General features: G+C 35.1%; 1 protein-coding gene across 4 annotated transcripts in view; it reads right to left on the bottom strand.

The window, feature by feature from the left end:
* Window positions 1-10,335: 10,335 nt before the first annotated feature.
* CPSF6 (cleavage and polyadenylation specific factor 6) overlaps window positions 10,336-25,046 on the bottom strand; it is a 33,814-nt gene continuing 19,103 nt past the window's right edge. For 2 of the 4 annotated variants that reach the window (XM_023257220.2, XM_023257222.2), the window contains 3 exons: window positions 24,840-24,993; window positions 21,902-22,094; window positions 10,336-15,217 (listed from right to left, as the gene is read on the bottom strand). In XM_023257220.2, the coding sequence (XP_023112988.1) occupies window positions 21,905-22,094; window positions 24,840-24,993 (344 nt within the window). In that variant the 3' untranslated portion in view covers window positions 10,336-15,217; window positions 21,902-21,904. The remainder of the gene's footprint in view (window positions 15,218-21,901; window positions 22,095-24,839; window positions 24,994-25,046) is intronic. The other 2 variants (XM_023257221.2, XM_023257223.2) reach the window with 1 other exon arrangement.

The following is a 25,046-nucleotide window of genomic DNA, read 5'->3' as shown; positions in this document are numbered from 1 at the left end:
TTGTCAATTTTGTATATATGAAATGGGACCTATAGGGGCACCTGAGTGGCTCAGTCAGTTAAGTGTCTGACTTTGGCTCAGGTCATGATCTCGTGGTTTGTGGGTTCAAGCCTGACATCGGGCTCTGTGCTGACAGCTCATAGCCTGGATCCTACTTCAGATTCCGTCTCCTTCTCTCTCTCTGCCCCTCCCCAGCTCTGTAACTTCTCAAAAATAAATAAATGTTAAAAAAAATTTTTTTTGCAATGACACCTATGATCTTAATATGCACTTTTTAGATTACTAATGAAGTTAGTATATCATTTCATATACTTATGGGACATTCTGTGAAATGTCAGTTCATGTCTGTTGCCCATTTTCCTGTTGGGTTTCTGTCATTCTTATAGATCTGGTATTTTATATCCTTAAAATATGGGGGGGGGCACCTGGGTGGCTCAGTCGGTTAAATGTCCAACTCTTGGTTTTGGCTCAGGTTCTCATGATTCATGGGTTCAAGCCCCACATTGGGCTCTATGCGGACAGAGTGGAGCCTCCTTGAGATTCTCTCTCTCCCCCTCTTATGGTCTATCTCAAAAATAAATAAATTAAAAAAAAAACACTTTTTTTTAATGTTTATTTTTCAGAGAGACAGAGTGTGAGTTGGGTAGGGGCAGAGAGAGGGAGGGAGACACAGAATCTGAAGCAGGCTCCAGGTCCCGAGCTATCAGCAGAGAGTCTGATGTGGGGCTCGAACTCACAAACCATGAGATCATGACCTGAGCCCAAGTTAACCAAGTTAATACTTAACCAACTGAGCCATGCACACGCCTTTTTTTTTCTAATTGTTTTTAATGGTATTTATTTTATATTCTTGATAGTTCCTTTTCCAGACTGGAGCTTCTCTTTGCACTATCTTTGTGGTATCTTCTAACGAGATGTACTTCACATATTCACCTTCATCAATCTTTCCCCTTTGATTTATACTTTGCCCTAAGAAATTCTTCTCTAATTCAAGGTCGTGAAATTATTTCCTACAGTTTCTTATATTTTCCTACATTTTCTAGCCTTGCCTCTCCCATTCAGTCCACATTTAATCCACTTAGAACTCACATTTATGTATAGCACCAGGTAAAAATCTAGTTTTTCTCAGTATAGTCCATAGTAGTTTCCATTCTAAAAATCCAGTTTATATATTTTGTGGTTTTGGTCTCTCTATACTGTTCAACAGTTTATGTATTCCTGCTCTAAGACTTACTACACTGCACTATCTTACAATTCTTGACTGACAGGGCATCTTCACCTGTCTCATTCTCGTTTATCATTTGCCTTTAACTTCCACATAAAGTCTAGAAACAGACTGTCAAGTTCAATGACAAAAATAAATCTCTTGGAATTTTAACTGAATTTGCATTAATGCTAGATCAGTTTGGAGGAACTGTTCTATTTATAATACTTTTTGTTCATGAACATGGTATATCCATTAAGTTGGAGCTATAGTAATGTTTTCCAATAATGGTTTAAAACTTTCTCCAAAGAGGACTTGCACATCTGTTATTAAATTTAATACTAGCTACTTTATGTCTAATTTCTATATTGATTTTGTGTTCACAGAGCTTGCTAATCTATTAATTCTAATAATTTATCATTGGTGTTTCATTAGTCTATAATTCTTCATTAGTCTATATTATCTCCTATCATCTGTAAACAATGGCCACTAGGAAGACCCACTATCACATTCTCTAGAGTGGCTCTTCTGATTCCATAGTAAAGTGGATTACTTTACTTTGCTGCTACTGGATCTTTCTAAATTTGTTTCCCTGTGAAATGAAGTACTCCAGTAAGATTGTTTTGACACCTAAATGAAATAACACATGGGAAAGTGGCCAGCATATATTAGTTTCATCAACTCTTTTCTTCCAGACAGCCCATTGCTTTCTTTCTTTGTATGCTCAAGGTATTTTGCACACTGCAATAATTTTGAGTATTCACTGAGTAGAAATTATTCTATTTCCTGGCTCCCAAAAACAGAAGAATGGGCCCATTCCTGAATCCCATACTTGGTACAGAGTTGGCATTCAAATGCTAAAAAAAGATAGGCTTTCACCTAGGGTTAAAAACAAATACTGTATTAAATAACTAAATAAAATTAAGCCCACTCTTATACCTACCATGAGAATTCTATTCAGAATAACATTAGGATACTATACACTTCTTCAAAGAAATGTTAAATATATTCTCTAATTAATGGTCTATGTATAGAATTACAAAATTTGTTAAGTACAAAATACATTCCCTTCAAATGACATATTGTGTGCATTGGACAAATTCATATTTTCAGTATTGGGTACCTGGGTGGCTTAGCTGGTTAAGCGTCTGACTTTGATCAGGTCATAATCTCACAGTTTGTGAGTTCGAGACACACATCAGGCTCTCTGTCAGCACAGAGCCCACTTCAAAGCATGTCTCCCTCTCCCTGTCTCTCAAAAATAAATTAAAAATCTTTTTCAGTCTAAAAAGGCAAGTAAAAAAGGTTTCAGTTGATTCCATAGGAAAAATAAGAGTATTATTTTTATTGACTTCATTTTGGTTTGATTGTACTTCTGTGACTTAACAGGAATATTGGATCAGAAAAGAATCGTTTAGCTCTCTTTTGGATATTGGAACTTGGCTTGGATCTCTCAGTTCTTGTGTCTGCCCTTTATTGGTTGTATTTGGGTCTGAATGCATACAAATGAACTCAAGTATAAAATGGAATTACTGAATCATGACTTATTCTTTCCTTATATAAAGCTATCACTAGATGGCAGCACACTAACCTTTTAAAATGTTCTTAAGTTTAAAACTTAAACATTTAAAGTCACTGTAAAAATCACAAAACACTTAAAAATAAGACACCAGTTTTCACTTCCAAAATGGGTATATATCTTCAAAGCAACCATTATTGAAAAGTATGTGGAGAAATATGATTTTTCATATACAGTTGGAGTGAAGGTGATCAGAGGGCAACCTCATGTGTCAAAAAACCTCAAATGTTCATATTCACTGAATCAAGAATTCTAATAAACGACTTTCTGGAAAACAGAGATATACACTTAGATTTACTTAGGAGAGTCACTGCCATATCCTTCATACTAGTAAAGAATCAAGTGAAATAACCTGAATATCCAACCACAAGAACAGATTAAAACCATAAGTTGAAATATCAGGCAGCCAGGCATTAAAAGTTTAAAAACCCAATTTATTGATCAGTACTGTGCGTAAGTCACTTAGGCATCTTGTCCAAATGCAGATTCTGATTCCCTAAGTCTGGGGTGGGGCCCGATTCAGATTTGGAACAAGTTCCCTATTCAGGTGATGCTGACATCGGTAGTCTGTAGATTACACTTTTAGACCAATTAATAAGAAAATGTTGATACTGTGAAAACACTCAAGTGACCCCATATAACCCACCTATACATTGTCTCTATAAAAGGCTTATTCACAGAACATAGATGTCCAAAACCAACTACTTTTTAACTTTATTTTTTTAGTAATCTCTATACCCAATGTGGGGCTCAAACTCAGGACTCTGAGATGAAGAGTAACACATTCTTCTGACTGAGGCAGTCAGGCACTGGAGAATTTCTGCTCTTACTAATTATATGTTTACTATGAATCAGTTGTGTTCGCTTTTAGACTATGTCAATAATACTTTTTCCTGTGACTTCATGACCTTGTATTATATAAACCAATGAAATGTTGAGTGCAAATAGAATTGGTTCAATGAAAACTAAGTTTAAAATTTGGTAAGACTCAATAAAGATGAGTCACTTTAAAAACTGCAGTTGAAAAAAAAAGAAAAAAAAGGAAAAAAAATTAAAAAAAAAACTGCAGTTGACAAAGACGCATCACTTCATACCCAGTAAGATGGCTATTATCAGAAAAACAAAAAATAACTGTTGGCCAGGATGTGGAGAAACTGAAATTCTCATGTATTGATGGTAGGACTATCAATGGTGCAGCTAGTGTGGAAGTTTTGGGGTTCAGATTCTTGTACACCAATATTCACAGCAGCATTATCCATCGTAGCCAAAAGGTGGAAAAACCCAACGTCCATCGACAGATGAATGAATAAATAAAATGTGGCATATGGATCATTCAGCCATAGAAAGTGATGAAATTCTGATACATGCGATACAACATGGATAAACTTTGAAAACATTAAGTGAAATACGCCCGTCACACAGGACCACGTAGTGTATGACCCCACTTATGTGAGGAACCTAAAATAGGCAAATTCATAGACAGAAAATATAGCAGAGGTTGTCAGGGGCTGGAATGAAGCAGGAACGAGGAGTTATCGTGTAATGGGTACACTGTTTGCTTGGGATGATGGAACAGTTCTGGGAATGGATAGTGGTGAAGCTACACTTTGTGAGTGTACTTACTATCACTGAAATGTACACTTCGAAAATGGCTAAAATGAGATTTTAAAAACTGTTCTACAATTTGAAAGATGCTGCTGAATCAGCTCTTACAACTAGTATTACAGGTTTCCCCGCTAACCAAAATTAGAGGTAAGATGGCATAAAGTGAAGGAATTACCTTTAATTTATATGGGAAACTTTTTGAGCATTCCCAGGCCCAAAAGATAACCTCAGGCTTAGGACACGTTTTGCTAGAGGATGTACAAAATAAATCAAGATGAAACACAGATGCTCACAGTTCAAAGCATTGGCAGTTCGCTGTGGAGCGTAGTTCCCTGGGAAGGAGCTTCGCAGTACCGCTCAGCAGCTCAGGGTGCATGCAGCCTCTTTAATGGCTTGTAAAACAAATGCTCAACACTGTTTTCACCTTTTGCCTTTTTTCACCAAAGCAAAAATCTTCAGATTTCCTTAGGTTAGCAAAAACAGGCACTAATGTAGGTCTTTCACAACAGTGAAGCAGCATAAATGCAAACTTTTGCAAACTGGGGGATACCTATTTAGGCTTTGGCTAACAAGGTAATGTGGTAGACCTACACTTGAGACATTAATTCATTCAAACATTTATTGAACATCTATGTGCCACACGCTGATCTAAGAACTTGGAACTAAAATGAGGATTTCTGCTTTCGTGGGCTTCTATATTCTAATGAACAAACATACCATGTATTGTGTTAGGGAACATATGTTAATAAATGCTTGGGAAAATGAAGCAGAGTAAAAGAGTTATCGTTTCTGTTCTTTAGTAGAAAGGTGAAAATAAACCTCATTAAGATGACACTGTTTTGCAGATATCCAAAGCATTCCAGGCAGGGGAAATGGCCCCTGCAAAAAGGCTGAGAGGCAGAAGCATGTCTGGCCTATCTGAAAAAATGAGGCCTGGGGCGCCTGGGTGGCGCAGTCGATTAAGCGTCCGACTTCAGCCAGGTCACGATCTCGCGGTCCGTGAGTTCGAGCCCCGCGTCGGGCTCTGGGCTGATGGCTTGGAGCCTGGAGCCTGTTTCCGATTCTGTGTCTCCCTCTCTCTCTGCCCCTCCCCCGTTCATGCTCTGTCTCTCTCTGTCCCAAAAATAAATAAACGTTGAAAAAAAAAAATTAAAAAAAAAAAAAAAGTGAGGCCAAAGTGGCTGGGATGCAATGAACAGGGAGTACAGAGTAGTATTGGGAGATCTGGTCAGAGAGGTAACAGGGGTCAAATCGTGGAGAAACTTTATATAAAGACTGGAGCTTTCCTGATAAAAACGGAGACACTGTAGATTTTGAAGAGACAGGATAAAAAAATCGACATTTGTTCTGAGAAAAGATTGTACGGAAGCAAGAACAGAAAGCGGGAGACCTCTTGGAATTACTAAAGTAATACAGGCAAATGACGAAAGCAGTGGAAGTGGTAGTGGTCAGATTCTTGGTATCTTCTGACTATAGACAAAAAGATCTCCTGATATACTGGATATGAGGTAGAAGACTGATTTCAAAGTTTGCACCTATGCAATGAAAATGATGGTATTGGGTGTTAACTGTTGAGAAAGACTGAGGGCTTAGCAGATGGTGGGGGAGTGGTGAAGAGTTCAGTTTTGGCATGTTGCTGGACATGCCTATTAGATATTGAAGGTGTCTAGTAGTTTGGGGAAAAGGTTTGAAGTTTGAATTGGAAATCTAAATTTAGAAATTGACAGCATACTAATACCCAAAGCCAGGAGACATCAGGGAGGCTAAACATCCTCGGAGTACCCCCAATTAAACGTCTAGGGAAGAAAAACAGCAAGAGACTAGGAAGGATGTATGGAGTAATAAAATTTAAATGAAAGTCTCCATTTATGACTCCCAGCTTTATCTGCTTATTTATGCTAACAGATCAACTTCTGATAAAAGGGCATGTTCTCAGTATTTGTGTAAGCAGGGGTAACAACTGGTAGAAGGTAACTCTAGGTAGGATCACTACCAGGTATCCTCAACGGAGATGAGAAGTTGCTCCTTCCATCTCCATCCTCCCTTTAGTGTCCATTCACATACTCAGATCATTTAGAAAGCCCAGGACAGCATATAACAGACTGCTATGAAGCTTATAGGTAGGCAGTCTTCCAGTGGGCACAGATACACATAGCATTTTCACAAGTAATGTGAAATATGAAAGAGCTTAAAGTTTACAAATCCTGGAATAATTTGAGTTGCATAAAAATAACTGCAACAGACAAGTGTTTACAATGGATATACTATTAACTGAAAACCAGCCATCACTAAATTCAGTAACAATTAGCTCTAGCCTTCACATTCTGCAAATCACCTTCTAGAAAATTGAGCACATTCTTAGATTAGATGAGTAGGAAAATTCTTTAGTTTGTTATTTTCATTTAAGGTGATTCGCCACCCAACCCATCCCCTACCTGTGGAAATCCGATGAGGCAATAATGTAAAATGATTTAGTCAGTTTGGGAGATAAAAAAACCTAAAGTGATACACAATGGTACCAAAGTTTCTATACTGAACTGGGGTGAAGCCCAATTTCCTAGTCGATGCCCAAATTATACACATAACATAAATATTTAATATATATAAATATATATTTAAAGTAGGCTCCATGCTCTATGCCCAGTGTGGAGCCCAACACAGGGCTTAAACTCACAACCCTGAGATTAAGACCTGAGCTGAGATCAAGAAAGTCAGACACTTAACTGACTGAGCCACCCAGGAATCCCTAAAGAAGTATGTTCCTAAATGTTTACAGTTCAGGTATCAATAAAGCTTTTTAAATTAGCACTAATGGCAGAGCGGGGGCATAGTTTGATAGCATTCAGCAAATAACCGAAAAGTCATAAACACATCCTAACTTCGACTCACCATTCTGCTAGCAGTCAGGTAACTCTTCAGAGCCTACTGGCTCACTTGAAAAAGAATACTATCTATCTTTTACGGTGATTTAATAAACTAAGAGAATAGGTACTAGAGCCATTTCTAAAAATGCTGATGGCACCTTTCCCCCTATCAAACCAACCAACCAACTAACCATCAAGAGGGTAACTCTATTCTGCAGCTGGGTTGACAACCATTAAACAGAAAAGTGATAAAAACTATTATTAATGCCTTTCCCATCCCAGAGCTTGACCCAACTACCTACCTTATGGGTGACTGAATGTGTGGACTGCCACCACAAAAATGGAGCCTGCTCTCAGCTAGACTAAGTCCCAACAAACCTATCAACATCAGTTTATTCTCCCAAACTTAAACCACAAACCCTTGCACAATGTCCTCAACTGTTTTGAAGTCACTAGACAGGTCTTAAAATCTATACCACCTACTTACACGGCCCCCAAACTTCCGTGTGTGTGTTTTAATGTTTATTTTTGAGAGAGACAGAGCACAAGCATGGGAAGGGCAGAGAGAGAGAGACACAATCTGAAGCACATAGCCTGACATGAGGCCCAAACCCACGAACCGTGAGATCATGACCTGAGCCAAAGTAGGACACTTAACCGACTGAGCCATCCAGGCGCCCCTATTTTTATCTGTTATCTTCCCTCCTGAGGAAGGAATGTTTCTCTTCTAATCCAAAGCTACTTCCTCTGGGCGCCTGGTGGGCCTCGTTGATACAGCACAGGACTCTTGATCACAGGGTCATGACTGCAGCCCCGTGCTGGGTATAGAGCTTAAATTTAACAACAACAAAAATTAGCTACTTCCTCTCCTACTGCTGATCTCAATGAGCATCATTTCCTAAACCAGAAACCTGAAGTTGTATCAGACTCATCCCATTTCGATGGTTTCTTCTCTATTTAACTTACTACAAAGTTATGGCTTTAACCCATGTCTTCAAAACTCCAAAACCATGTAACAAATTACTCTTGCTATTTCTTGGATCTCAAAAGGCACTAAATTCATACTATCTCCACATCTTTTTCCAAAACTTCCTGACTTGGGCAATGACATAGCATTACATAAGCTGTCAAAGTCATTTTTCTCACCTCCTATCTAAACATCCACTAAGTATATCAATTCAGTTTCCTAAGTCTTTCACTAAATCAACTTTTCTCTACTTCTATTATCCTATCTCCCTGTAGTTGAAGATTGCTGTAATGGCTTCACTGGTTTACCTGATCTATTCTTTTACTGATTTAATTTTATAGCCAAAAAGTTTTGAAATGCTAGTGACGGGACACTTCAAACTTCAACGATTCCACATCATTGGGGGGGGGGCAATCTTTTCTTTTTTTAAATTTTTTAATGTTTATTTTTGAGAGAGAGAGACTGAGTGTGAGTGGGGGAGGGGCAGAGAGAGGGAGAGACACAGAACATGAAGCAGGCTCCAGGCTCCTAGCTGTCAGCACAGAGCCTGATGCAGGGCTCAAACCCACAAACAGCGAGATCATGACCTGAACCAATGTTGGATGCTCAACCGGGGGGGGGGGGGGGGGGGGGGGGGGGGGAGGGCAATCTTTACTGTGATTTACAAGCCCCATCGTCTTGGCTCTTGCCTTTTTCCTGAAACCCATACACAAGCTAATGATTCTCACTTCCCACTTGCACCAATCTGGCATTCTTCCAATTCCTACTAATCTGCTCCCTCCTGCCAAAAGCCCTTTTGTGCAAACCTCTTGGACCAGAAGGGATCTCCTTTCCCCCTTCACCAAGTCTTATTCGTTCTTCAGGTCTTGGTGTTAACATTAAGGAACTAAACCCTACTTTCTAAAGTTTTCGTATAAAGCTAAATATAGATTTTTGAAAGGTAAGATATAGAATGTATATATCCCTTATCTGGCACTGACAACAGCAGTTGATGGAAACTGATATAAAAATCCAACCGCTCTGTTAGTGAAATATAAAAGGGAGACAAGATGGAAACAAGAAGCACTGGAAACCATTTCTAACATTTCTTGTTTCATGGTAATGGTTAGGTAATAAAACTAGATCGGGAAAATTCTGTCTACAAATCCTTTAAAAGAAAAGGTCCATCTGGGGCGCCTGGGTGGGTCAATCGGTTGAATGTCTGACTCTTAGTTTTGGTTCAGGTCATGATCTCACAGTCGTGGTTGATCAAACCCCATGTCAGGTTCCACGCTTAGTGTAGAGCCCACTTAAATACTCTCCCCTACCCTCCCCTGCTCGTTCTTTAAAAAAAAAAAAAAAAGGCCACAAGTCCACCTTTCACTAAATGAAGGCTTGGCTGACTGCTATTGAGTCGTATGTGGCACTGGGTTAAAAAATGTTCCTAACAATCTTTCTTTCAGTCAAATACTCTCTGCAAGAGTCTCAACTGAATGAAAGGATGATCAATGCATGCAATCTTCTTCAAAATGTAAACATGTAACCGAGTAATAGGGAAACTAACAAAACCCGAAACAGTTTTAACGGGGGCATGGAAATGGATCCTGGTAATGGTAACTTATTTCCTCATATGGCTAGGGCTGTTTATAGACTTACTACCTCCAACATACTTTGACGCATGCAGGTTTTCTAACCTGGGGCCTAATACCTGGCATACAAATCCTTACTGAAATCACAATTTGTTACTGTTTAAAAGTACTCTATATTGTCTCCAAGCTAGCTGGTAAAATATTTTTGCTGTGATCTAGAAACATTTTTACTTGACTTGAGTCTAGGAAGGTCAATAATCCCCTAAAACTAGACAAACGTTATCTGAATCTTAGGTTTGAGAATAAAACAGCCTAGAACTGTTTTAGGTTTCTAAATCCTAATTTTAGGTTCCTAATCCTAATCATCTGCTTTAGAGACCATCAAAATGCCAATACAGAAGAAAATAACCAACTAGGAGGCTGGCTTAAAGACAAAATACACATGAGAGTCCAACTTCTGTCATACTGTGTATTGCCAAAAAATATGAATTATTCAAACCAGACACAATGGTTAAATTATGAATCAAACAAAAGGACAAACTGTAAAGTATTATCAAAACCGTGTTTTATTTTTAATACAAGATAAATACCATGCTTGTTACTAGTGCAGTTTAAGGCCAACAATGGCCATATAGCAAACTGCTGAACAGTCACCTAAATGCTAAAGAAAGAAAAGACAGAAAATAAACATTAAACACAAAATTGCAATTACAAACATTTTAATAAAATGGAATGAGCTTTTTAATAGAAGCTAATATGGAAGTCTAGTTCTCATGGACACCAAAAAGATGTCTATTTGATCAAATATCACCTTACCTTTTGCACAGAAATCTTATTGTGAAGTCACCAGAGTCAATAGCTAAAATTTTAAGACTTTCTTTGGCCTTCTGGTATTAGACAAATTATTTACAAACCGTGATTTCAGTTAATTCATGGATACTGGGAATATGATACAATTTTTTTGTTAAGGGCTTTCCATTAAAAATTGTAAAACAACTATATAAGGCTGTACAAGGCTGTAAACTACTTTGCTAATATACCATGGGATGAAGAGGAAGAAGAGTAAGAATAGACCTTTTTTTAAGGCTAAAGTCATCAATGTTATAGATGCATTCCTTAGAATACATTATGATTTACCCCAAGGATCCTTTCCCATTAAATACCACCTGAGTACTACAATTTTCAAAGTAAAAAAATAAACATGAATTCACCATTGTATTTTAAAATAATATAACTTACAGAATGCTGAGAAGTGTTATGCAGTAACAGTGTGACAAAGAAAAAAAAAACCACATCTTCAAAACGAAATGTTTTTACTAAATGCAGGGTCTGTCCAATTATGAAATTAATGCAAACATTTACACCCATGGCAGAGTTTTAGGATGCTCCCACATGAAAAACTTTCTGTAGTATTTACTATCTGCTAATACCATTTCAAGATTTGTGTGACTTCAGTTAAATTCTATCTAATATTTTAAAAGACTCCTATTACAATATGTTAATATAGCAAGAAGTCTTTAAAACATTAAAATCTGTCTATACCTAACCAAGTGTTTGTATGTCCCATACAAAAACCACAATAGCTGCATACTCAGAGTGAATGCCAACAACCTGAAATTTTAAAGAACATCGGTTAAGACAAACCTAAATCAATCGAAACTGGATACAATTGCCTGAATATTCATAAAAATCCATATTGCTTCTTTCTAATGCCAAGAAAGAAGAGTAAAAGAACTTCCTCCCAGAAGCCTAGACATTTTAACACATTTTCTATTTCAACTTACAATGAAACTTTAATCCAGAATCTTTTGATTTCTCTAATCAAAAATCTCACATTACAAACACAAGGAATGCTATATGTAAGGCCACATCTTAAATTTATAATTTTTGGTTGAATATTTATTAAAAATTAGTCTAAGGCTTCTAAGAGTCAAGTTGCTAAAAAATGAAATAAATACTCCAGTGTTTAAACTGAAGGTTAATGTAAAAAAAACAACACACACACAGAGTAAGAACAGAAAAATAGAATGCTTTGCTACAAAAATCCCACTTAATATACTTTAGCACAAAAAATGTCTAATATGTACAATGGATAAGCGTGCATTTGAGTACATACAACTGCAGGAAACATTTACAGACAGCTATGGGATGCAAATGAACTTAATGAATAAAATTTAAAAGGCAGTTATCTGTAAAACAGTAAGACTCTCAATACCGTATTCTCAGTAAAGAATCAAAACATAAACTTCCTCTTAAAATAACAGGCTGAAGCTTAAAACACAAAATTGGAGTCACCTTATAAAATACAGAAAAATGCAATGACCATTCAGGTATGAAAACCAAAATGTTGAGAGCACTCCAACAGAAAGTTTCATAGTAAGTAGCATTTCATTGTATAAAACAGTATGTATTTAGGTTATTGGCACATTTAAATACATGAGGGAAAGAGACGTCTTTACCCTTCCAACAATTTCCCCCTTCCACTATAAAATGTTATACAACATTCATTAAAATCCTGTGTTTGTTTTAAGAACTGACCTTAAACTAGTAAAAAACAAAGCAATATTCTCCACAGGAGAATTAAATGAAAATAATACCTTAAGCTACAATCCATAAGTTATCTGTGAACTTCAAATTGTAGTTAACTGCTTAAGAATATTCTACGGAAAGGGGCCATTAAATGGGCTAAACTATGATCAACAGCCACTGCAACTTACTCCAAATCTTGGTTATGAAAACTGACAAATAAACACTTCCAAATTTACAATGGAATATCCTTTCCAAAATGTATGTCCTTTAACTAAAAGCAGCACATTCGATTGAGTGTTGCTTCAGGAGCAATACCATGGAGGTGCCGCATGAGTCATTCGTAACTTTACTGGCTGAAAGGAATGTCACTGCATAGCACTAATAAATGCCTATGGTTCAAAGTTAAACTCAAGTTTGTTTTCATATTCACTACAATTATTATTAAGAAATGAAAAGGTCTCTGAAACTCTCTTTCTCTCTGTCTTTTTTTTTTTTTTTTTTTGGTGATGTATGTAATGATTTATCTCTTTGGATTGTTTTTACATGTTAAAAAAAAAAAAAAAAAAAAAAAAAAAAGAGTTTTTGGATAACATTAGCCCAGACAACAGAAGGGATATGAAGAATAAAACAAGGCTTGCAATTTTCACCTTTACTGCTATACATTCATGTGTTACCAGGTAGAAAAAGACTAAAAATTAATGGGCCAAACCAAAGTTGTTTCCTTCTGACATCATTTAAAAACAATGGGACTAGCAGCAAACAATTCTAGTACACTCACATTGTCTGCAACAAAAGTCACGTAATGAGATCAGCCACGTAGGGAGAAGAGTGAAACAGAATGAGCAATTAAAGGGTTCCACTGATAAAAAATGAAAAGGTAAATGAAGGATTTAATTAGTACAAAATTTCCAGTTTCATCTCAAGTTCAAGCGGTTAGATTTTTATAATTCCATTTAAAAACTCAGAGAATATCTTATTCTCATGGACATTTACTTACCTTTTAAGCTTACTATTAACTAATTTCCCTTGTAATATACTTATGTCCACACTTCTTCACATTAGGGCATTGTAATTAAAATATAATAAAGCTAAGGAATGACAAAACAACACCTATGCACAAAACAAGAAAACTGATTTTGATACAACTCTCAAATAATGTTAAAAAGGCAACTGCATTTTCAACAAGATAGAACACTTGAAGAATCTGAGAGCAAACAGTTCTGATGAATGCCAGTGATCTCATGCACAAATACTCCAATCACAAAATGTTTTAAAATAAAACTAGCAATAATATGGGTAATTTTGTGAGAACTAGTGTGATAGCGGACAAAATGAACGTGAAGAACTGCAGTGCAGATCTCTGGAGGGCTTCTACAAGTTGCACATGACATCATATCTAGGGTACCTAAATACTTTAAGCACCTGTCCTGAAATTTGGCTATCTTTTTAAATACCCAATGTGTATTACCAGATCTCTCAGATAATCAGATTTTAAAAACATTAAAAACAAATTAACTTGCTTAGGAATCCAACTCAAATTTCTGAAGTAATGATTCGGAATGACCTTCCTATACAAGTGTCTCATCAAGTTGACACTCTGCCTATGCTAATTTTGCAATTAAGAAGACATGCTAGCCAAGTGCTTTTAATGTGGGCCTATATGCAAGGCAGATTTGAAAAAATCTTTGATTAAGTAACTCTAGCATGAATCAAAAGGCTGCATGAACACACACAAGACTCCTTAAACTGTGGTGACAGGGTACACCTATAATCACCCATTACACATACAGGAGAATACAACTCGAGATCAGTAAGCATCACGTCCTTCCAAAATCTATAGTAACCAGAAAATAAAACTAAATGCTCTCCTTACTCACATTTGTCTGCTGCACGGCTGTATTTACATTGCTCATGGCTTCAAAAATAAACCATAAGCACTATTAATATAAAACAGCAAATAACTGCCGCATCAAATCAGAATTGTCAAAATATTTCTCCAATGCTAGCAGTTTACAATTAAGCGTTTCAGTACATCTGTGTTGTAATTAAGCTGCATTACTGTAGCAAATCATGTATGGGTTTTTACTAAAATGTTAAAACCACAAAAATTTTTTTGACCCCTAACACATCGACTGGATTGCTATGTCTGTGAAACTTTACAAGTTTACATACCATTCAGCAAAATCACAAGCTAACTAGGTAAAAACAGCTAGAAAAGCAGAATATAGAAATATTAAATATCCATGTAATTCACCTATTCTAATATCAAAATCAAGGGCAAGAGACACTTAATTAGTATGTTTAATTCACTGAACGCAAGATTAGATTGGTGCATATCCAAAACCGCTATTGCAATGCTTTTTTAAAGGACAGTATAAATGTCATAGTAACATTATCTTTAGATATTGCTGAACACAAGACTTTCCCTGAGGTGTAAACATCAAATAACTTGAACAGCTTTACACATCAGCCCCATTGAACAGTTTATTACAACACTACATCTATTGTAATCAAAGTGGTGCTGTTTACAGACATTATCATATGAACATTTTTAACAAGAACAAACTACTATAAAAACAAGCATTTACTTGACGTTTTTTCCAATTGCTTGCACATTAGAATGGCCAAATGTATATAACCAGTAATAAAGTTGCAAAAGCTATAACTTTTTTTTAAATCACACAGGTTTCCTTCAAATAAAACAGTTAAGCAACATAAAAAATAAAAGTAGAGCTACTGGTTACCATTTATGCAGATTTGCTTTATTCAGATCTATTCCTGTTCATTTTATCCATGAATCCTTACAGGTTCAGTTCAATCACAAGAAGCAAACTGCTGGACAAGCGTCATTTTTCCCCCATGAAGACTGTTTTGTCTTGGAAGGTGTTCCTCTTCCTTCAGCTGTAATGTGTCAAAATTTGTGATGTAGATTTTGCTATTCCCCATAATACACAGAAAAACGCTGGCTTAACTATACATACACAAGTCGTGCATCTACTTCACTGTTACGTATTCTAACACAATAAAAGTTAACTGAAACAGTAGCTGCCTTCATGGTGGAGAAATGCTCCCAATTTATGTGATGATTAAAACGGACACATTCTCATTTCATTCTTCTTAGTTATTACTGCCTTATTAATTTAATGACTGAAACAGAAAGGAAAATATAGCAGCTGCTGTTTCTGTGATGATGGAAACATTTATAAGTCATTTTCTAAAGTATGCATACTACAAAAATAAATGGAAATGCTCGAATGATTTTAATGTAAATATTTTTCATTCACCCACATATCAATTCTATATAACTCATTAACAATTAAATGTGAACTGAATATAAAATGCAATAAATTATTTTACAAATTAGTTGTATTTATTTGACAGCATACAGGAACTTCTGCAAATTATAAATCAAACTGTTCCATGTTACAAAATTTATAGATAAAATTTATAAATATATAGCTCAATATGCACATTTAAATAAATATGACATCCACGTACAAATCTTCAGACGTGATACAAATTTAAAACATTAACTTTACTTTCACTCTAAAGTTACCTAACGTATTTAGATAAGCTAACCCAAAACACACTAAATAAGAATCTACAATGATAAATTTCATTGAAAACTCACATAAAGAAAAAAAAACAATAAATTTGATAAACTGAAATTTCAAGAATACATAAATAGCAAACTTCAGGTAGAGGTTCACAAAAGCAGCATTCAATTAACTTGCATGTAAGTGATCACTGAAACACGAGGTATTTAAAATATAAATTCCAAGAGAGCATTTCAGCAAGATGATGTAGTAAAAGGTAAAAGGGCACAATATTTAGTGATATTCTTGCCATAAAAGTAATTGGAAAATACTTTCTGCTCTATAATTAAGAGTAATTAATACTGTCACAACTATAAATGTTTTATTTTATGTCCTTTCCTCCCCAACTAGGCTGTAACCATCTTAAGAGCATCAATATACATATGCATTCACATTGCCTAGGAGTGAAAACCTAAATTTTACAACTGCAAAAGAAAAAAACAACCACTAGATGTTATAATTCTGGACTTTTTCTTTTAAATAATTTCTATTTGCCTGTATTTTTCAACGAGATACTTAAACCATTGCTAATGTTACCTTTTATTATACCTTTATTTTATGTTGATGAAACTTTAGGTAGAATTATTTCATGAAAAAAAAATCTAGAAAGGCAGCTTTTATAGGTTTTATTTTTATTCCTTGCAATGCATAAAAAAAACCCTGGTATTAAAGTATTAAAGAAAAGATAAGAAATATGTTCTAACCTGAAAAGATGCACTACTCTGAAATTCATAAATCTTACTACCAAAGTATGTTATCTCCCTAACCTTTTTGTTGTGATGTGAGAGATATAGAAGAGAGATCTGGTCATTAAGAGGGGAAAATTATTTAAAGTCACAGTGAGCAAAACAAAAATACCCAATCCTTCCAAAAAACATATGGCATACACTGCAACTTTATCTTATTAATCACTCCAAAGGAGAATTTTACTACATTTTATGTTGAGAACCCTGTTCGTGAAATCGTAACACACATCTTTATGCAGGACAAATGCACTCATCTTTTGCTTGATTATACTTCATAGGTAGACCTTTACTATTAATAAGTCTCTCATTTTCACCATACAGACATAAAATCTGGGGGATAGTCTGACAGTTTTTATTTCTATTTCTAAACACTTTACATTTATCCATTTGGAAATACAAATTTTACAAACTCAAACGGAAGCAAATTTGAAGGCAATACAACCCATTTCCAATAATCCAATCCCATATTATACTCTCAAATTTCTAGGACATCTACATGAACAAAGATATCAAAAAAGAGTGACAAATACATTCAATGCTCATGTTTTCAGAATACCATTTAGTCAGATATGTTAATATCAAAGCCACACAATTACTAGTTTTAGCTATCAGTTATAAAAGGAAGATCTATGTAAACAGTTGATAAGAAATTAAGACAAATGGAATCTACAGCTCTTTAATGAAGTATATAAAGTTAAGCGCTAAGTAAAATCTCAATTCAGAGAAGCACCTGTATAACGAGATAATGTAAGATAAAGCCAATACTAACAACTCAAATTATGAGCATTTCTGTTAGAAACTTATCTAAGAAAATTTGTTAGCATCAGTATTCCTAAACTTGTGGCAAATTCACCTTTCTAGTAAGATTAAAATACATACTTGACACAGATCTTTCATAGATTTTCACATTAATATTGAATTAAAAGAATTAACTGAATAGAATTCTACTACAATTTTAGAGATGTGATTCTATTAACTCAGTGAAATAAAATTCACTTTTCTCTTCTGAAAACTTCTCCTTAATGCGAGGAATAGGGAAGGAGTGGGCAAAAGAAATATGAAGTATCTAAATATAAAATTCTTCTTGTGCTGACTAAAACATATTATATAAAATTCTGCTTATTGGAGATATTTACAAAAACTCCCTTACTACCACAACATTTGGTGTTTCCTTCTTTCTACCTGTGGACATAGTACTTACCTCATTTTAACTAAAGTCTTTCATTACACTATATATAAAACATACAGGATTGTTGCTCTAGGCAGTTCACTATGGAAATAAACTTCGCCACAAAGAAAACTCATCTTTGCCCCCCAAATTTCACAAACAAATTTTTTCAAATTAAGCTGTTTATGTGATTTAGAATTTCTTCTGAGGATTAAAACAAGCTACCACAGAAGGCAAATTAGTAAATTTAGATACCATATATGGCACACGTCCCCCTTTTTGGTTATTAGGTTTTCTTTAAACAATGCTAACTAAATATTCATTCAAAACATCACTTATTCAAAATGATCTAGTTTACAAACTACAACAATGGTAGTATATTTCACATTGAGATGAAGGTGAGAGCAAGGTGACTCACATTGGCATTGAATTTTCTTTTAACAGGGAACATTAATCATTTGTAAACAAAACCTATTCTTAAACCACAATGAGCAAAAACCACACTACACATCCATTCAAGGGATTACTTCCTACCCTCTGTCACTTCAATTAAGATAGCCATGTAGTAAGATACTGCAAATACTAAAAGCAAGGAAACTCAGAGCAAAAGAAGAGAGAACTAGCATATCCAGATGAAGCAGAGCAGTTAGGATATATGGGAAAACACAAACACAAGGCTGGACAATATGAGGCAGATCTCAGATGACTTAAGAGTTGCAGAAATAATTTTTAAATATCATTTCCACCAGTATCATTCATTAGATAATTAAAGATAACTTAATTTTCACATTAGCCTCTAAGTAACACTACATCTTAAAGACATGAAACATCTTAGCATGTAAGAAAACACTTTTTATCTTTTGGCTCCCCCCCCCCCAATTAATGAGAAACTATCAATTAAAGACTGCGAAGCACCCTAAATCTTGTGCAATAACAACACAAACTTAAAACATAATATATATGGGAAAAAAAGCAATCTTACCAAAAATGTGGTTATTTAATTCATATCTCATACAAGATGCTTAAAATTTTTATCAAAGAAATGGATATTGATTTGAAAATATGTAAAACCTCATGGGAGGAAATGCATGAATAAAGAGTATTTTAAAAAATAATCTGGATTCATCACTCTTTGTACACAAAGAAAAACTGAATCAACAGAAATTTGCTGTGTGGCATTTTTCCAAACAAGTAATAAGAGGAATGCAGTCTAAAAGAAAATAACTCAACCATGAAAGTAAAATTATTTCTATAAGAAGTGTACAATCTTAAAACACTGAACTACTTGTGTTTTGCTCAGAGTGGTCTGAGAATAGAGGCAGCAATTACAGAATATGAAATACAGTGTATTTACATACTGAAAATTTACAATACTGATATTCCCATTAAAATATCACCTACTTGAACTTAGATACTGAATGCTTTCAGAAAAATTAATACATATTTTAAATGAGAGAATGCAATTAACATTACCAACAATTCAAACACAAAAAAAAATTAAGATGGGACAGACAATAACAGCTTACCAACATCATTAAGTTTCCAGTTAAATTAAGAACTTGCCCTTTTATAGCCATTCATCAATTTAATAATAAATTACATTACTGTTTTATTTATATACACGCTTGCTTACTGACATTCACGTTAGCTTCCAAGTTACTTGTATTCCATTTAGTCCGTTTAAGATTTACATGAAAGCTCAAAAGGACTCATATTTTAAAACTTCTAAAAAGGTCAACAGACCCTATTATGGTAATAATTAAATGTGCAGGTTTGTTTGTTTAAAAGTTTTTCACTTGAATATATTGAATCCTAGACCCCACCCCTCTGATTCACAACTATATCCGCAATAAATACTGTTTGGTATTGCAAAGGTACAGTAATCCAGGATAACAGAATTTTTTGCTCTAGAAATGCTTATGTAAATTTTTGCTTGGATGAAAGCACATAACAATATTACAACTCAATTCTGATTAATGTACAAACAAAACATGGGAATTCTGGTATGGTACACATCAGTGATTAAGAAAAATGTCAACAATAGTTTGCAAGTTAGGAATTCATAGTTAATGTCTGAATGTAATGAAACTCAAGCCATGGTATAGTTAGGTGTGCCCACTACTGGAATGTAATGTTAGTTAATTCAAAGTATTTAAAATTAGCAATGGACTTTTCAAGGAGTTTACTTGGCTGACTATGCTAGTTTAACTAAAACCAGGAAGAAACGAATTAACTTTGAGTCTAATCTGGTTCAGAAGTCCTTGATGGGCACATCCAATCTTGGAGAAGACTAAAGATGTATGCAAGCTTTGCTTATCATGCCTTCAGGAATTAGAAGCTTGTTGAGAACTAACAAAGTCTAAGTAAAAGCGTAACTTCTTTGTAGACACTGTATCTTACTATAAGTGAAATGGTTGGTACAATTAAGCATTTCAAGTAATAAATTGGCTATAATTCACCTTAAGCAACAGATGGACTGAGAATTTTTTCATAATATGGTATTAAGATCTATTCCGGCCAAGGGGGAAAAAAAACTACATTTTTAAAATTTAGTGTTTAGATTTACATGACACAACACTTAATCCTTACATCCAAAAGCAGTATTAATTTCAATAAGCCCAGTTTTAAAAGTGAAAGATGCTTTGGCTATTAAAGAAATGTTTCGAGATTTTATTAAGTTCTATAATACCATACATGGAAAACTATTTTAAAATTAATGTTTTGATAAATATTCAAGATGCATACTCAAAATGCTAGAAAAGTATTTAAACTGGTCTTTTCACTTCAAAAAGCCCTTAATCTGTAAATAATGTAATAGCTTACATACCATAAAGACTTACATGCTTATTTTATAAATTGTATTATTTAAAAAGGATCTCATTTGCTAAAATATATCTATTAAAGAAAATGCTATTGTCACAGAATTACATACACTTTTAGTCTTTGATTCTGCCCATAACAATGTAAATACTAACAACTGCATGAGTAAATTTTCAGTGTTTCCCATGACTATGGAAAATAATTGTGTAAAGTGCAGTTACCTATAAGGGGTTTGTTTTCACCTAATTTAATTTGGATATGCCACCAACACATAAAGAAAAAGTTTTTGTTTACAGAATAAACTGTGTCACATGCACAAACCTTATAGTGCCTTGCCCCTACTTTTCACATGAATAAATGCTGTTCACAAATATAAAAATAAAATTACACGTGAAAATGAAGTATAAACAGACAACTTCCCACTTTATGAAAAATGTACACAAGAAATAGTTTTAAAATACAGAAAAAAAGACACAATGATTATGATTTATGAATGAAACATCAAAGAAAATTATTTCAAGGTTATTCTAACCTGGGATGCATGATTTGATACAATTTAAAATTCTTAGATATGGAGTACCCTGAACCCGTTTTAATTAAGTTTCGTATCTTCTTTGCAAATTAAAGGATATGGTTTTTTTTATTTTAAAACAAAAACTATATGCCAGGAAAAATGTCTTTTCTAAGGAATACTTTTTTAAGTACAAAAGCACTTTCAATGCTAAGAAATCATCCTTCTGTATTATAAACTATTATAGTGTTAGGTTTTCTTTAAAAGTTTTAGGGATAGAGTTAGTTCAAGGAGAGAAACTTTCAATTTAAAAGCCCAAGCACATTTTGTGTGTGTGTGTGTGTGTGTGTGTGTGTGTGTGTGTGTGTGTGTGTATGGATTAACTCCTTGTATTTTATATTTCAAATTACATGCAAACTATGTATGTAATTATGACAATTCCCATTTTTAGATTTTAGAAGTAGACATGAGTCCTCTTGATTATTTTCTTGCTAAAGCAAGGCCATTAACAATCTAAAAGTTTGAATTCAGCAATATTCAAGGGTAAAAGGTCAAATTTTTTTTTTTTTTTTACCTGTCATTACTTACCTGTCATTTCTCTGAGAGGTTTCCAGAAGATTAAATTCAGAACAAGTAGTTGGACCATTTAAAATGTAGGTATATACTGTATAAACAATAGCCTTGGAGTTATAATTACTGTTAACAACACATATGCTACATATAACAGGAACAAGAAATACCCACCTTCTAACGATGACGATACTCGCGTTCTCGGTCACGTTCTCGGTCCCGGTCTCGGTCCCGGTCCCGGTGTCTCTCTCGTTCTCTGCTTCTCTCTCTATAATAATCATCATGACGATCTCTACTACGGGATTTATGACGCCGACTCTTTTCTCGTGATCTACTATGGTCCCTCTCTCTTGATCGTTCACGTCTTCTAAAAGAAATTACTGGATTAATGCTCTCTGTAAGTGGATAGCAGTATTTACTACCTAAAGCAAAAAATTCCTTGTAAATCTAGTTTAGACTTAGGATATCCTGAACTTCCAATAATGACTTACCGACTCACCTGTAAGCATGAATGAGAAATCCCATTTTTGGAGCGCCTGGGTGGGTCAGTTGGTTAAGCAACAGACTCTTGATTTTGGCTTAGGTCATGATCTCACAATAGTGGGATCAAGCCCCATGTCAGCCTCCGTGCTGAGCATGGAGCCTGCTTAAGATTCTCTCTCCCTCTCCCAAAAACAAACCAACAACCGCCCCCCCCACACACACAAACAGAAATTTCAATTTTAAAAATATTCACCCCCAAGTTGGGATCCAGACACACCAGGGCAATACATCTTATCATCTATTACATCTAATAGCCTGCATCAGACATGTAGTGTTTACTGAAGGAACACAGAAAGGTAAAGGACGAAAACAACTTCAAAGGACAACTTGTTTCAAACTAAAGACTCCATAGAAGATAGTTTTTTTAGGCATAAAATTCATGAAACTATTCAATACACAATGAGATAAGTATATAAAATTACCACCCATTAACAGGTTACCTAAACCTATATGTAGTATCAATTTTAGACTTACAACTAACCCAAATATGATTTACCATTAATGCTACTCCACTAAGAAATTTTTTTTAATATTTTAAGTTTTTATTTATTTATTTTGAGAGAGAAAGAAAGTGCAAGTGGGGAGGGGCAGAGAGAGGGAGAGAGAATTCCAAGCAGGCTCCGCACTGTCAGCACAGAGCCTGATGTGGGACTTGAACTCAAACTGTGCAATCATGACCTGTGCCGAAATCAAGAGTCAAACACTTAACTGACTGAGCCACCAAGGTGCCCCAGAAACTTTCTAATAATACATATGTTTGCTTCAGGGGTGGAGGCGGCTGGAAGGCATGGTGGGAAACAGAATTCAAAACTTAGTACTTATGACCACTAGAAAAGACTGGGAAATAATTCACATTGTTATTAAAAAGAAACGTTTTATGAGCTACCCTCGAAAAAAAACAAACAGAATAAAAATGAGGTAATTCAATCAAAGTATGTTTCCTAAAATACTTTTAGAAATTCTGCTAAGTTCTGAAATTCGGGTTCTGAAATTCACAATAAGGAAATCCAACTGCCTGTAAGTTGAACCATCTATTTTGTATTTTTGTAACAGACAGCTAGACTTAGCAAACATTATTAGATGCTAAGCTCCTTGATCAAGAAAGCAATTCTTACTTAGGACTTAAAAAATTAAAAAGAAGACTAGGTAAGATATGGACTTTAGCTATGACACATTTGTTCAGATACAAAGATCCTTACTTACACTGGGTCATGAAGGTAGTAATTAAGAAGTTGGGTATCATGACAAAGACAAGCTCCCTTCCTTTATCTTTTTTTTTTTTCCCTTCCCTTATCTTAATGAAGACTCTAACACTGGAGTACACTAAAGACAGACCTATGAATATTACATAACGATTAAAGATCTACCTTTCAAATATATGCAAAATTTCAAGGTTAGCTGCACTGCTAAAAAAAGGAATTACCTAATTAGAAAATACGAACAGATCATTCATTAACTTCCTTGTTCAAGAAATATTTATTTAGCACCCATCTTGTACCAAACACTGTTTAGTCATTAGAAATACTGTAGTGAACAGGACAGGTAAGGCCCTTCCCTTTTCCAACATGTGTTCTAGAGAAGAGAAATGTGCAATAAAAAATAGATTACCGTAAGTACTATAAAAGAAATAAAAAGAACAACATGACAGAGTAACCTGGAGAAGATCTCTCCTGGAAGTTAGACTGAGTTGAGGCATGAAGGATAAGAAGTCAGCTTTGTGAAGAGTGAGGAAAAAGGGCTCCCAGCAGAAGGCATATCAAGTATAGAAAGTGTGGGGTGCCTGAGTGACTCAGTGGGTTAAGTGTCTAACTCTTGATTTTTGGCTCAAGTCATGATCTCACAGTTCGTGGGTTTGAACCCTGAGCCTGGCTCAACACTGGTAGTGCAGGGCCTGCTTGGGATTCTCTCTCCCCCTCGCTGCCCCTCCCCCACTCATGCATGCTCTCTCTCTCTCTAAATAAATAAATAAACTTGAAAAAAAACGGTATAGAACAGTGACGTGGTAAAGAGCTAATGTATCAAGGAAAAGAGAAGGGAGACCATTGTGACTACAGAATAGCGAGCAAGGAGTAAAGTACACAATGAGGCTTCGAAGACAGGCAGGAATCACACAGTGCCTGAATGTTTACAGTCTTATTCTAAGAGTAACCAAAACTTCTTGAAGGGTTTTATTTTTTTTAATGTTTATTTATTTTTGAGAGAGAAACAAAACACAAGCTGGGGAAGGGGAGAGAGAAAAGGGAGACAGAATCCAAAGCAGGTTCCAGGCTCCGAGCTGTCAGCAGACAGCCTGAACTGGGGCTCAAACCCATGAACCATGAGATCATGATCTGAGCTAAAGTTGGACACATGACCAACTGAGCCACCCCAACGCCCCTTCTGAAGGGTTTTAAAAGTAAACACCTGACATTTGATTCAATATTCAAAACAAAAGAAAACAATCTAACTCTAGCTGCTATACGAACAGTAATAAGTAAAATCAAAGTCCTATTTTAAAGTTTCAAACACGGTATTTTTTTCTATTTGTAACATAATAGTTTTAAATAGACATGACACAGGAAAGTTTTACCTTGATCCAGAACCATAAGACTTGGATTCAATTCCATGAAGGCAATCTTGCAAAGAGCTAATAAGAACTTTGCAGCGATCATCAGCAGATACTTTGGATTGTTTAATTAAAGAAATTGCAGTTACCAATGTCTCAATAGCACTCCCATAATCACCTATGAGGCAAAGGAGAGGGGTTGAAATGAAATAAATTTTGTTTCCAAAATAC

Source organism: Felis catus, chromosome B4 (genome assembly GCF_018350175.1).
Source record: "Felis catus isolate Fca126 chromosome B4, F.catus_Fca126_mat1.0, whole genome shotgun sequence".
Lineage (NCBI taxonomy): Eukaryota > Metazoa > Chordata > Mammalia > Carnivora > Felidae > Felis > Felis catus.
The sequence above is the reverse complement of the archived record's forward strand: the minus strand, read 5'-3'. Positions and strand labels throughout refer to the sequence as shown.